This window comes from Ammospiza nelsoni, chromosome 3, assembly GCF_027579445.1.
Source record: "Ammospiza nelsoni isolate bAmmNel1 chromosome 3, bAmmNel1.pri, whole genome shotgun sequence".
NCBI lineage: Eukaryota > Metazoa > Chordata > Aves > Passeriformes > Passerellidae > Ammospiza > Ammospiza nelsoni.
In genome coordinates, this window is record NC_080635.1 from 48,943,377 (window position 1) to 48,958,930 (window position 15,554).

At 35.6% G+C, this 15,554-nt stretch overlaps 1 protein-coding gene across 1 annotated transcript in view; it reads right to left on the bottom strand.

The window, feature by feature from the left end:
• The window catches only part of ADGB (androglobin), an 85,210-nt gene that overhangs the window by 54,815 nt on the left and 14,841 nt on the right, over positions 1-15,554 (bottom strand). Inside the window, exons 9-12 of the mRNA XM_059467664.1 lie at positions 6,876-6,970; positions 4,322-4,496; positions 3,504-3,594; positions 700-844 (exon numbers count right to left, since the gene is read on the bottom strand). Coding sequence (XP_059323647.1) covers positions 700-844; positions 3,504-3,594; positions 4,322-4,496; positions 6,876-6,970 — 506 coding nt within the window. The remainder of the gene's footprint in view (positions 1-699; positions 845-3,503; positions 3,595-4,321; positions 4,497-6,875; positions 6,971-15,554) is intronic.

A 15,554-nucleotide genomic window follows, 5' to 3' on the forward strand; every position in this document is an offset into this window, starting at 1 on the left:
GCATTTTGTTAAAGATTTATCTAAAAGCAGACTATGGTAGCATATACACATTCCATTTAAAAACAGAAATAACAAAAAACAATTACAAAAATCAGTAATTACAACTTTCCAAAGTCATCCTGGTAATGACTCATTAAATTTATGTAAGATTAATGTTATCTATCTTGGAAAATGTCATTCCCTCACAGAGTTGCACAGGAAGCCTAAGCTTCTGGCTTATCCAGAAGTCCTTCCATTTGGTCTTAAATGAGGATGCCATTTTAGGGCATGTGTTAATAAAGTTTACATTTTTCTAGTCACATGCAAAGGTACATCTTCCTCTGCAGTCAAAATCAACTACTCATAATATAAAGCAATATTTATTTAAAACACTGCAGACTATCTTCTTAAGATACTCCCATCAAAAGGATTTTAAAGAGCGAAACCAAGACAGTGTTAGCAATAGAACTTTTATAATGTGAGGCAAAATCATAAAAAAGAAAGTTGAAGAAAAGGCACTAAGAAAGATTTCCCAATCAGTATACATCAATATAACTATAAAGTGGAAATGGTAAGGAAGTTAGTTAAATAGCAAAGGAAAAAGCTTTCCAAAATGTCTTTGAAAACATATATTTCAGTATTAAGTAGTTTTATTTTAACTTTCCCTCTCCTTTGTAATATAAAACTAGGTCAAGTTTAAAAAAATAGAAATACTATTACCTGAGAATAATCTTCTGCATTTGAGTGTCTCCCATTTTGATTCATATCCCCATTACTGTCACTTTCATTTTCATCAGTTTCAGTAACAGAAGTGAGATGGGACATAGACTGAAATCCTTTTTTGAGGATGGACTTTGAAACATGGCTATATAATAAAAGACAACACACACACTTTAATCCATACATTTTCTTTCAAATGACAGTCTTCACAACTATTCTTAACAGAATTTTGTCAAAATAATTTGTGTTTCCTTTATTTTGAAAGATTCCTAGGGCAGCACAGAACCCATATCTTCATATATTTCTTGTCGTTAATGCTTGGCACTACATACAAACCTATGATAGAAAGACCTCTTAACTAACCATCAAAAAAGCAAAATCCAAGCCAGCTGAAAACTAGATGATAATGTCAGAAGTGAATAAATTACTATAGCCCCTAAACAAGAAAAAATACTGCTTTAATGGATGTAAGAAAAAAAGTAAAATGTTTTGTGTCAGAATACTTTTTTTCTTTTCCCTCAAAATGGGTCTCCATAGCTACCAGACCCCTAAACACAGGATAACCAAGGAAAACTATGCAGGCCTATTCTGGTACTAGCAAAAGAAAGCTCCGTTGCTGACTTCACTGGAGGCAGGAGTAAAAACTGAAGGAAATGTAAGTAACTCTTTGCTTTTTAAGTGAAGAACGAGAAGAACAAGACCAAAACAATTTTGCATTCATGCTAATTAGACTTCAGTGTGTAATTGTGCTATTACAGCAATAAAGAACAAATTAAAATTCAAGCATGTATTATCTAGCCCCCTTTCTAAGGACTGAGATAATGAAAGATCAAGATCTTTTGCAGTAACAGTCAAAATTATTTCCCCTTTAAGTATTTCAAAATAATTTATTAGAAGAAAAGGAAAAGATTAAAAAATTTCAGTCCCAACTGTGTATCTAAGTCCCTTATCTTATTTAAACAGCTATTTTGCTTGAATGAAATATTAATACCTGCTATATATTTTTTGGCTACTACCTGTTAAATAAATCACAAAGATTAGAGAATTGTCATGGAAACTTAACACATTAAATAAACTATCCTTCCCCAAATGGGGTAAGTTGACCATGAAGCAATCTATCAAATACAAAAGAACAATATAAAATCTGTTAAAGTGCAAATACTTCAACATCTTCAGTATCAAATCTCTCATTACATTGATAGTCTGTTAATTGCTTAGAGCAATTATATTTCTACTCCTGCTGTTTGAAAACAAGCAGTAATTTAAGTACTTTAAAGTAACAAAATGCAACTGTACCAGCAAAACAATTACATTCCCAGAATATTCCAAGGTCATGTCATCCATGGGAAAATGCTGATGTTCAATGAAAATTACAAATATCTAACTGGTTTATTATTAGTCTGTCATATTATGATAATCAAAATGCAGAACTTGCCACATATTAGTAATTTAGTCAGTTTATTTAGAGATGTACTCAACAAAAGGTGTACACACCCTAAGAAAATACACAGATGTCCAACAATTTACAACCTATTGTTAGACTCAAGTCTCAAGAAAAGGCATATCCTCCAAAACAACATAAACCTTTCAGTGTACACTGGGTATAAGACACATTTAATTCTTCATGACAGAAGCTCAATCAGAATCAGAGAGACAGGATGAATAATTCTAGACCTTGTCTGAACGTTCACATCATAAGCTGAAGCTTGACAGAAGTGCATTATACAGTGTGTCCCAGGGAACAACCCACAGCTCTGATACATTTTATGGTAATCTTTCTTTTCTTGTCAGGGAGCAAGTACTATTCTGAGCATGGAATATTAAGAAGAAGTCATGTATACAACAATTTCTGAAACTTCTCTAAGACACCCTGTACAAAGACTTTAGTTTTCAAGGGTTTATAGGACTTCCAAACAGTCTTCCAAACAAGGCATTTATACAAAGCTTTGTTTTGACCATGAGCATTTTCACTTGCACTCTCAGGCCTATTGTAACAATCATGAACAGAGAACAGCCTCTTTTATTCATAAACATTGTGTTCCATATCAAACTTGTGATGCCTATGAAAATACTGACTGGCTAGCCAATTATTTCCTTGTAATATGTTAGAATTAAAAAAGACGAGTAGTTTGAAGAAAAATTTGAAATACTTCAAAGAATATTCTTATTTCTGGTAGAAGTAATCTAGCAAAAATTCTACATCCTTGGGCCCACTGGGTAGAGAATCTGGCAATGTGTCTTTGCCTGACAGCATTCCCTGTCCTCCAATGTCAGAAGCCCTGAGAAGTGTACATCTACCTAGGGGACTGTCTGTCCTGGATGTGACAAGTGTGCATGTCCACTCCCTGGGACACTTTCTCAGCAGTGCAGACATGAGCAGATTGTAAGGACAAAAGCTAAGCCCAGAGATTCACATCTCCAACAGAAGTGTGTGCTGCACTCCCAAAACAGGAGTTGTTTGTAAGCCTCAAAGACTGGAGGGTGAACACAATTGTGTATGTATGCACCTGTGTGCCTGATTAGACCATCTTGGGATTAGCTAGAGGAAGCTGTTCAGAAGTTTTTAGGTGTTTATTAGCATTTTGTAAGCGTCTAGTATACAACTTAGCTGTTGTATTGCCAATATGGATCCTAAATGTACAGTTCACTGATAGGTCCTTAATTACACGACACCAATACATCAACAGAGTGCTTTGTCCTGATGTGCTTCAGACATGATCTGAGCAGTTTATCCCTGTGACACAAGTAAAGAGCCATTGCACTTTCACAGTAATGCTAATGCTGAAACTACATTATATACTTACGTGTTCGTTGGTATTTTGATAATATCCAATTTGTATTTAAAAAATAGGCTAGCAATCTCAACAAATTTTTCATGTTTCTCTACCACAGGCTCTGGGAAAAAAGCAACTTGTTAAATATTTACATTCATAAAAGTAATTAATACTATTAATGTTGAGAAATAATTTCCAATGGGGACTTGTCACCCCTAAACAATTTTCAAAGTATCATCCCATGCACTTGAATGGAACAGAAAACACAGGGGTGGTTCTAGCTGACATATAATGAAAAAATAAATGCATTACACTCAGTTCTTCAGCCTGCAAAGTATTAAATTATGCCAACTTATATGCAAAGTTGTCCAGGGTAGCTCAAAACAACTATGGCAGCACTTTTTGCCTTTGCCAATTTCCTCTTCCTTATCCCAGTATACTTTGCTAGCCTGCCTGCAACACTTTCATGCTCAAGCTATCATCTCATATCATGCATCTAACTCCATTTTGCAGTACAGACAACCCTAGAAAAAAATTACTCTAAACCCGTGAGTTGATGTAGCAGGACTAGTCACACACTTTAAATTTTTAAAAGGTGTTCAGAAGCTTTCATGGCTCTGCTTCAGAGAGCTTCTGTGTTATTTTGATAACATCCTCTCTTAATTTGCTCCACTAGAGTGCTTTTTTCAACATAAATTAAGACACTTCTTAAAGCATGTAGGAAATATGGCTAAGAGGAAGTAATACAAAATTGAGTTCAACTGAAATTAAGCTAACAGATGATAAGTATGGTCCTGAAATAATTAAAACGTAATTACAAATTTATTTTGGAGTTTTAGTAGACAGACCTGGGGGTTCACATTTCAGAACAACTTCCTTTTTTGGACGGAAAAGCTTCCAAGCAGGAAGTGCCGGTGGTACTGGAGGTGCTACCAGAGGACAGGACCTTGTTCTAGTTATCAGGACAGGATGGCTATGTATATGGCAAAGCCCATATTGCCTCATCTTCTCTGAAGAATCAGCCTACAAAACATGGAAGGACAACCTGACTGGCTCAGATCTTCTTTCTCCTCATATCGGTGTAACAAACAAGAACAGTATGCACACAAAGGAATGTAATAGCTTGTATAACAAATAAAATTAATATAGTCAATCTGGCAAGACTATCCAAAAACATGCTGATTGGAATTTGATATTCAGCACCAAAAGTATACTTAGAAGTGTTTACATGCATTTTACTTTTTATAATAGATTCACCACTTCTTTAACTTATTTATATAACCATAACATACAAGTGAAGAGAACGAATATGTAAGAAAACAATAGGCACAATATTTTATTTTGAATAATAATCCTTAAAAACACTTTCTGGGAGAAAAAGTCCTTACTCCATGCTGAGTTTATAGAGTGTTAAAATTCTAAAATCAATTGTTCTTTAGATAATTTGTAAAAACTCCGTAACGTATTGCTTTGAACCAACACAACACTAAAGCTAGGCTTTTTATTTGATGGCCCATTTATAAAACACAATAAAGACACTTCAGTTGACCTATATACCAATGCCCTTAGGAACAGACTTAAGAGCAATTTTAGATGTGGACATCGAGTGGTGCTCTTCCCACTAAAATAATAATGGTCTAGTACTTAACATCACACCTGAAAGCTTCGTTAGAAGACTTTATACATAATTTTAATTTTAAAAGCACACTTTCTTTTACATTCTAAATAAATCACTGATAACTTATTTCTTCAAAATACTAATCAGCAAGTCTCTGATTGCATCTACTAATTTTAAAATGTTCGTTTGGTTCTGTATTTATGAGCTCTGTAGAGAAGAATGTTGTGGTTGTCAGTTAGCTGAAGAGTGGGGAACAATTTAAAATAAAAATGCCAGTTAAAACATCCACAGTATCTTATAAAGATTGAAATGTATTTTGAAGATAACCAGTTAGGCATCATAAAGGAGAATTTATCTGTTGAGTACACTACAGACTTGTATGACTCAATTACTAATTTTTTTTTTCATTTTATTTGAGCAAACTAAGACAAATTCAAGACATAACAATCCAAGGAAAACCACACTAGAAAGTAAAGCTAAAAGGGGTACTGCAAAAATTCATGAGGGAAATTCTGGCACAACTGCAGTCAATGACAAAATTTTTTCCAAGTTTAGGGAGCAAATCTTATCCCAGTGAATTAATTTTCTAGACTTTGTTGCAATCAGTGTAGTTTTTGTCTGCCCTTGAATATGGTGGGGTTTTTATCCATAAGAAATCTTCTACACTTCTATATTGAATTTCTGTCCACTTCCATTTTTCTGTCAAGTCTTCACTAAAAAACTAGTTTAGACATATAGATTCATCTGTCTCATCCTATTTGGTCTGCCATACCTCTTTTTCAGTAATCTCTATATCCCAACAGACTGTAGTCGAGTTTGAGACTCAGGATGTTAAGTTGGCAGGAAAGATACAGGCCCATGTCCCTGCTTCCACTTTGCTTTTTGACGACTAGCATTACTTATTATTAGCAAAGAGACAATATTGACTGAGACCTTATATTAAAATATTGACTGAGACCTTATATTAAAATAAAACAATATCACAGATAACAAGTTAATCTACAAAGTTGCCTAAAATACACAGCACAATTAAAAAAAAATAGTGCAAGAATTAAGTGCACTAAAGCATTTCTGGAAATTTGTTTACTTTATGAAGCTTACCAGTTTCCTGAGAAGGCAGCTTAAAATGTAATGCTCTAATTATGCTAGATGTAATTTAAATGTGCAAAAAAAAAAAAATAAAAGGAAGCCTAGTTAATAATCAACTTACGAAAGCCTGTTCTGGCATTATAAAAAGCTTTCTAAGGAGTGTGAGTTACTAAGTGGTAATTTACCCCAGCTGCATTAAGGGCTTCACTTTTTCCAGCTGCTTTTTACCAGTTACAACACTAATGACAGAAATTGATATAAACATGGTATTTCTACAACATGCTATAACAACAAGCAACATACTGGAAAATGCATATCAGGGAATCTTAACTGCAGTCTTCAAAAAATTAAAATTCATGTTTTTCAAGTAGCCCTTAAAATAATTAGACTTTCCATTCAAAAGTATCTCATCATGATACATATTCTAGTCCACATCTAGTCTCTCCCAGGAGACTTCAGCTTCTGGGATCCTGAGGAAAGTGAAGGAAAGCTGAGTAAAATCAGCAAGCTTTGGCAGGAAAACGCATGTTCAGAACACAGAAGTACCAAAATATAAATTTACCTGACAGTCATCATCTAGCGGCTGTTTCACTGTGCTAATTGTATTCTTTTAGTTACAACATTGTTGCAACAAAATGAAACACTCTGATAACAAAATAACTAATGCTTTCCTGTCCTGAGAGCACAGATCTCACCATTCGTGTTAATGAAAAAATGTCCTCTTCAAACAAGTACAGCGGTGTGCAGGCTGCGTACGCCACCACTTCTGGCTCCGGTGGTGGGGGTGTTTCTACACAGAAAACATCAACATGCTTTAGAACAAGGCAAACAGTAAAAAATGTAGCTGTAGCTCACACTAAATTATTGTGCTTTCTCTGCCTTTTTTTTATTACTATTTTCTTTATCTGACTGTTATTTTATTCAAAAGAAGAGCTCATTGTAATGCACTTTGAATAGAAACCATGGACAGAAAAAACACGTCATTTAAACTGTCAACAGCATTTGCATATTTTACTTATTTTTCATAAAATAGTAACATAAAATACAATTTAAAAATATGACAGGTCAGAGGTAGCTTTCAACATTTTTTTGTTTTATTTCAAATTTTAAAAATGGTAGATACTAGCATAAAGAAAACAATACACGCAATCCACGTAGATGAAGCAAAAACATTTTGATTGGTCAGTACTAGTTAAATGCTTCTCACCAGTGAAGGCAAAATTTGATCTTGCCAACAAAAGGATCCAATGGCCAGAGCTCTGGCCATTGCTGCCAAGGGATATGGAGATAGAGATAAGTAATTTTAGAAACATAGTGCCTGTAAACCTGGGTAGCTGCTCTCACTTCTGTCAAGCAGACGAAAAAATGGAGGTAATGATGGCTGCCTCAGAAAGTATGAAGCTCTTATCCCAGATACCTTATAGAATTGTGTGCCTGTAATTCTGTTATAGGCAAGGAATAGCAACAGGGGCACATTCACTTTGTTAACCCCAGAAATCTGTTGCACTAGGCAACCACACGATCATCTCCTACTCTTACCTGTGAAAGAAGCCACTGCTAACTCCCAAATCATGAAGAGAAGACAAAGATGTCTGGTAGTCAGTTCATTCATGCAGAAGGGAAATTAAAAGTCTAAAACATAATACTTGAAATATACATTTCTGGTTTTAACAAAAAGACATCTCAAAAAGGTAGGTATCTATTTCCCTCTACTTTTCCTTAGTCATCTCAGAAAGTTTGGAGACAAGGTTGGGACACCTGTTTTTCAGCAGAATGTTTTTTAGGAAAAAATTTCTTCACAGAAGGAGTTGTTAATCATTGGAGCAGGCTATCCAAGGAAGTGCTTGAGCAATCATTCCAGGAGGTATTAAAACTATATGTATATGTAGCACTGAGGAACATGGTTTAGTGGTGGGCTTGCAGTACAGGTTAACAGCTAGATTCAATGAACTTAGAGGTCCTTTCAAACCTAAATGAGTCTCTGATTCTATTCTCATCTAACACTCCAGTAAAATTATCTGTATTTGTCATTGTTCCCTTCAGCTTAACCTCAAATACAGGATAATTGCTGCCTATATTTAATAAATATTCAACTGGAAGTTGCACTTAGAATAGGTATTTTCTGTGAAATTAAATCAAACAAAGCAATCTGCATATAAATGGGCAAATATCAGGAAAATATGATTTATCAGACCTAAAATCTATTTATTTAGAGGGTATGCATAATTTTATTCTGAAAGTATAATATCATTGCATCTTAAATATTCTTCCAGGAATTCAATTATCCAATTAAATATAAGCTAAAGGCAAGCAAGTGTTATTTTCCAATTGATTCTTAGTTTTTCTCACTGCATGCTTGTGATTCCCATGTTAATCACAGCTCTTGTGTGAGTTGTGGGTTTCAACTTATTCAAAAGCAAAGCTATAATTAACATTAATATCAGTCCTTACCAATATATCTGATATGTTACAAACACAGCAATATTAGCTATGATGTCCTGCACATTTACAGAACACTATGTGCCACAAGGCATACCAATCTCATTGCATGTGAGAAGTATTTCTGAAATAAAAGTATTTAATCAAATACCAGGTGGAATGTAAAGCTGTCATATTTAGTCCAGATGGGTTATGAAATAAAATGTTGTCAGGGCAGACAATAAAGAGCAATTAACAAATTATTAGAGCATGCAAAGGATTAACCAGACACATCATATCTACTTTAAAAATACTATTACAATACTAGCACATTATGCCAGTAGACTTAAAAATTGCATATTATTTGATCTTTTTTCACTGTACAAAAAATGAGGATGAGGTATGCAAATTATTTGGCACCAAGTGTAATGATGGTTAGTGTGGATTCAGTATTTGGGGAAACTAGTTAAAACTGATAGCTTGATAAAATTGCATTATTAGATGAAAAATTTTATAATACACAGTACAACAAAACAGATTCAGCAAAGCCTATTATTTCTATCCATCAGTGTGGATATAGGAATTCTGCAGTGCTTTGTTAAAAAATTCTGATTTTATACTTATAAAATATAAGTATGTAAGAATACTTATGTTTTGCACTTGCAGCTTTGCAAATTCTCTTACAGAGAATGAGTCCTAAACAACCCAAAAAAATTCTTCAGTCCCTTTGTGAAGGGAAAGTAAGATTTTAATTGACTGATGTAAAATACACATCCAGTCACTTAAAAAGAAAGGTCAGGAATTAAAACTGTTGATTTTAATAGATCTTAACAATTTTAATTTGTTTATCATATGTTTTACATATGACTTGCAAAGAATTTTCTCACTTTTAATGTTTCTTTTAAATATTTATCTATCAAACAAGAGTTGATGATGTAGTATAACTTTCCAAGGACTAATGATGGCAGATGAAGACCGCAAAGGTGGGTCTGGATCTGAGGGCTGGAGAATCTCTCCTATGAAGAAGGGTTAAAAAAGTTTTTGTTGCTCAGCCTGGATTAGAGAAGGCTCCATGGAGATCTTACAGTAGCCTTCCAGTATCTAAAGAGGAGCTTACAAGAAAGCTGAAGAGAGATTCTTCAGGCCATGGAGTGATAGAACAAGGGGCAATTGTTTTAACTGACCCCTCTGAAAGAGGGCAGGCTTAGATGAAGAAAGAAAATTCTTTACTGTGAGGATGTTGAAGCACCAGAATAGGTTGCTCAGAGAAACTGTGGATGCCTCATCCCTGGATTTGTTCCAGGCCAAGTTGCATGGGGGGGCTCTGAGAACTCTGGCTTAGTGGAAGGTATCCCCTGCCCATGGCAAAGGCCTGAAACTAGATGATCTTTAAGGTTGCTTCCAACCCAGACCATTCTATGAAAACACAACAGTTGGCTTTCATTATCCGACCATCAGGTCTGCAGCTCAGATGTTAACTCTGCATATTGGATTAGCTTTGCATATTGGAAGTTTTGAGTTTTCAGAAAAACAAACTGTGTGCTCTTCAGAATTGACATAAATATCATAGAATGATGATATGCACTTGAAAACCAAAACATTAGGCTTCAATCCATCTTGTAAATGAAAACTCTTGAATAGGTAAAAGAAAAATTATAAGAATGTTACAGTTATGTGATGTTTATCTCAAATGTTACAGTTATGTGATGTTTATCTCATTGACTCTGATGATTGCAGACCTACTTGAGTTCAGAAACTTCTAAGTATAATAATAATCTCAACACTTCTGTGACATAGAAGATATTGTCTTTAATTACAGAATTTGTATCAAGGTACAATGAGATTAGCAAAATACATGGCTAATTTGTAGAAGAAACTCCCAAATTCCCAGCTAATGACCTTTCAAATGGAATAGCATTCCCTTTCCAGCAGCTCAGAAATTATTAAGAAACTCAGTAGTTTGGAAACCTAAATACAAGCAAAGTGGTGATTCTTTATAGGAACAAGGTGATTGAGCACCTTTTTGCATATAGGTAAAACCTTACAAAGGGAAGGCCTGGTAAAATCATGGCTCAGGCCTGGTACTTAAGCTAAGCAGAAAAGGACTATGGAAAAGAGACTCAGCTGAATTAGAAGCAGAAAAACAAGGTATGTCACCACCACATGTTCACACCATGGTGTGTGGTGGTTGGTTGAATTATGTCTGTTATGATTTAAAAGTATGTAACTGATAAAGGCCTGACTGCACAAATTTCCTGTTTTTTACCATAAAGCAGCTCTCCTTCGCACCTGCCTGGGGACCCTGTGTCACTTCAGACTCTCACCTCACAGTACCTTATCTCATATCATATCTATCATATCATATCATATCATATCATATCATATCATATCATATCATATCAATCATCATTTCTTATAATTTCAGTGTAAAAATTGCTCATAAAACAGGGGGATACCCTACACATGAAAGCGTTGCTACCAGAAGAAAAAGCTGCTGAGTGGAAAAGTACAGATTTTTATACTAAAATGGATGAGTAGGAATACATGAATTGTCTGCCAGAACTTCCCAAAGACTGATTGATAAAGTCAGATCAAAGTGATTCAGATAAGTCCTTTACCAAAGACTAAGTTGGTTGCTCTCAGGAAGAGTTCAGACTGACCATATCAAGGGCTTGTTATTCAGCTGGATCCAAGTTCAGTGCTTCAATGATCACACTGTGTTTGTGGGGTGCAGCAGGCATTGGTCTGACTGTGCAATTGATTCAGAACTGCATATGTTTGTACTGGATCTGGCTGGGATTGAGCTTTCATCAGGGCAGCCCTTGTGGTGCTGTTTTAGGTACATCACCCAAGTGCTGGGGGAAACACATAGTATGTCAGTGATTGCTGAGCTCAGCTCACACACCAATAAATCCTCTGTTTCTCACTCCACCACCCCAGCAAGAACACTGAAGGTGGGCAAAGGGTTCAGTCCTCATTCTCTGCCCCACTGTGGGGAGTGACCAGGTGGATGGGTGGTGGCTTAGCTGCCAGACAGCATCAATCCATGACAACATTATAGTCCACACAAAATCAAAAGCCTGCAAGAGAAGTTTCCAAGTAATTAGCAGTAACTGGTACTTCACTGTGTCATGAATAAAATACAATGAATATACAATGCAATGAATACAGAAGGTTTTGCCATTTTAAAAGTCAAATATAAATAATATCTGGAGCAGTTGAATATCTCTTTAGAAATAGTCCATATTTATCACAAAGAAGTTTCCTTGAAATCAACAGTCAACGGGTAGAGTGAAAGCTTGCAGCTGGGAAATAAGCACTTTTATCATGATGGGAGTGAACCACTTTTCAAATCACTTAAAATGATTAAAAAAAGAAAAAAAAGAAAAGAAAAAAATTTTGCTATATTAAGTTAAGTCCTTATTACAAAACTCTACCAGAACAATTCAGGAACTTTTCACAACTGCTGCCTCTGGAGTCCGACTGAATCAAGACCTAGTTTGAGATGTTATTTTATGCACGGCAATAGTTCTACTGTCCTGGGACACTCTGCAGGCCACGTGTCTCATAAAGCCTGCAAGATTTCCCTCTTTTGGCTACACTCTCACAACAAAAATGCATCATAATTCAGTATTATTTCAAACTTTAATTCCTTTTTTCTTTCCTTTCAGTCTAATAATTTTAAATTTGCTCTGTTACTGTAAAGATACCTAGCACTTACTCTTCTCCAAAAGTCATTTTTGATTCAAACTTAGGATAAAAGATTTCTCTTACCTGTGTACTTGAGACCTGAATTAATGTTTCTAAATAACCTCTTCACAGGACACTATCTGTCTTTCACAAAAAAGCATAAACTGTGCTTTAAGTGGCAGGATAAAGATCTAAATATCATGTTGCTTTTCACATGGAAGCACTGCCTCTTTTTTTTAAATGCTCTTTCACTCCTTTTGCACACTTTCTAGAATACATATCTTAGATCCTTTTACTTCCCTTTTGCTTTCTTTTCTCCATCACATGCTTGAGTACTACTTAGTCACTGCACTTATATTCACATGAAACACCTCATTTTCCTATTCCACACCTGCTGCACTACAACAAACTACATTCCTGCAATATATTTTAAAATTTACTGCTGTTTAACTCATTTAGTGGTATATAAGGCAGGAGTTTAAATAAATCTATTTGCTGAAGACAAACCATAATCTTGGTTTGCTGCAGTTTAAAATTATTTAAATCACTAATTTTAATCAGGATTCAAATCAAGAAGCAGGAGTACCATTTATGTAGTAAATTTCATTTTTACTTTGCAGTTATTTCCCTTAGGAAGATGTTATACCTATTCTCACCTACTGATTTGCAACTGCAAATCATTCTAGTTAAAGAATGGTTTTTGCTGCTAGTCACATGGAAATGCCACATGTATCCAAACATACGCAAAGTCAAGAGCATATAAGCATAATGTACATTTGTAAAAATCTTCTATAGTTTAAGCTAATAAATTTGAAATTTCTTGGTTGATTGTTTAGCTGTCTGATTAGTATTTACTTGTGATTTAAAATGCATTTCCTTGAGGTTTTTTGTTTGTTTTTTTGCTTCAGCATTAAATATAAATGCACAAAGCAAGAATTTACTTAATTTTTATGCTCTTACGAATATATCAATACAGAAATCAAATTCACCACTATGTATTTCCTGGACAAAGATTTAAAAAAATTTATATTTACATCATGGAATGAATTTTAACAAACATTTCTTCCACCCCTCCCGCCTGGGCTCCCCTGCCCTTTGACAAAGAAGCATTCCTGCTTTTTCCAATTGCAATTTTGTGTATAAAGTGGATATTGAACAAATAAATTACAAAAGAGGAAGGATTGCTGTTTTTTAAACACAGAAGAACTGTAAGACAGTTTGCCACTAAAACAAAGTACTGCAATATATTATTTTTAATCTATGTTGCAGAATAGATTAGAATGACTTCAGTGTGTAATGTGAGCTATAAATAACTACAATTTAAATAAAACCAAAAGTAAATACAACCTCCCCCCAGTTAAGTTCAAAACAAAATTAAAGCAAATACTTTTGCTTTACATATAACTCCTGTCTGTATTTTTATCTTCAAAACAATAGGACTTACTTTCAGTTAAGTCCTGAAGGCCTTGGGCTTTTGCCAACTTTCCTGTAGACTTGCCTTTTTCTTTCTCTCCTCCTTTTATTTTCTTTCCTACTTTTTTTTGCTCTGCTTTTTCTATTAAGCAAAATAAAGATTAAATATTTTTCTTTCTAAGATAAAAACTTTCAGTCATCAAATGTAGTACAGTGCAAATGCTTCAATAAGATTTTAGATAAATTTTAAAAACAATCAATCACAAACTCTTTGAAGTCAAGAGTTTAGATACAATAAAAAAACTAATGTAATTTAATTAAAATAAATAAAAATAAAAAGTAGTCTTTAAGATGTAAATGAAGATTTATTGAGAAGGAGCCAGAATGGCTTCAGTCCCATCTTTTAGTTATTGCACAATTTTTATGTCCTTACTGCAATATAAGAAATCATTGTATTTCTGGCACTGTGCCAAATATTTTCTTCCTATCCTTGCTCTCATGCATTAGTAATTACAAAAAAAAACCCAAAGTCATATAGACAATGCATAGATTCCCAATGGGCATGGAAGAAGAAAGTCTCCCACAGACCAAACATTCTCTGAAGTCTTAGAACTTACAGGAAAAGACTTCTTAAATGCATTAAAAAAAAATCATAGAATCATGGAATGGCTTGGGTTGGAAAGGACCTTAAAGTTCCAACCCCCCTGCTGTGGTCAGGGACACCTTCCATTAGAGCAAGTTGCTCAAAGTCCCATCCTGGCCTAGACCTCTTCCATGTACTGGGCAACCAGATCTTGCTTGGGTATTCTTCTAACACTCAATCTAAACCTGCTCTCTGTGAGTTTAAAGCCATTCACTCTTGTTGTACCACTACATGCCCTTGTAAAAAGTCCTGCTGCAGCTCTCTGGTAGGACCCTCTAAGTACTGGAAGGTGCTATAAGGCGTTCTCCCCGAAGCTTTCTCTTCTCTAGGCTGAACAATCCCAGCTCTCTGACTGCCTTCATAGGAAAGGTTCTCCAGCCCTCTGATCATCTTAGTAGCCCTCCTTTGGACTCATTCCAACAGGATCACGTCTTTCTTGTGCTGGGACCCCAGAGCTGGATGCTGCACTCCAGGTTGGGGTCTCACAAGAGCAGAGTAGAGGGGGAGACTCACCTTCCTTATACTGCTGGCCACACTGCTTTGGATGCAGCCTAGGATAAACTGCCTTTCTGGGCTGTGAGCACACACTCTTGGCTCATGTACTGCCTCTTGTCCACCAGATCCCTCATGTCCTTCTCCACAGGCCTGCTCTCAGTTCTTCTTCCAATCTGCACTCATGCCTCAGATTGTCTCAATCCAGGTGCAGCACCTTGCACTTGGACTTTCTGAACCTCATTAGATTCTCATGGGTCCAATTCTCAAGTTTGTCCAAGTCCTTTTGGACGGCATTCCTTCCTTCCTTTGTGTCAGCTGCACAATACAGCTTCACAGAATCACAGAATGCTTCAGGAGGAAAAGGATCACAGTGGGGCATCTGGTCTAATCTCCCTGTTCCACCAGGGTCATACTAGAGCACATGGCACAGGACTGCATCCAGACAGTTCTTGAATATCTCCAGTTTAAAGCCATTCCCAGAGAGGGAAAATCTACAACCTCTCCAGGCAATGTGTTCCACTGCTCAGTCACTCACACAGTAAAGAAGTACTTCCTCATGCTCAGGTGGAGCTTCTTGTGCGCCAGTTTCCACCTATTGCCTCTCTTGATATTGTTCAGCACCATGGAGCAGGGCCTGGTTTCATCTTCTTGGAACGCTTCTTTTAGATACTTATACACATTGATGAGGTCCCCTCTCAGCTGTCTCTTCACAAAG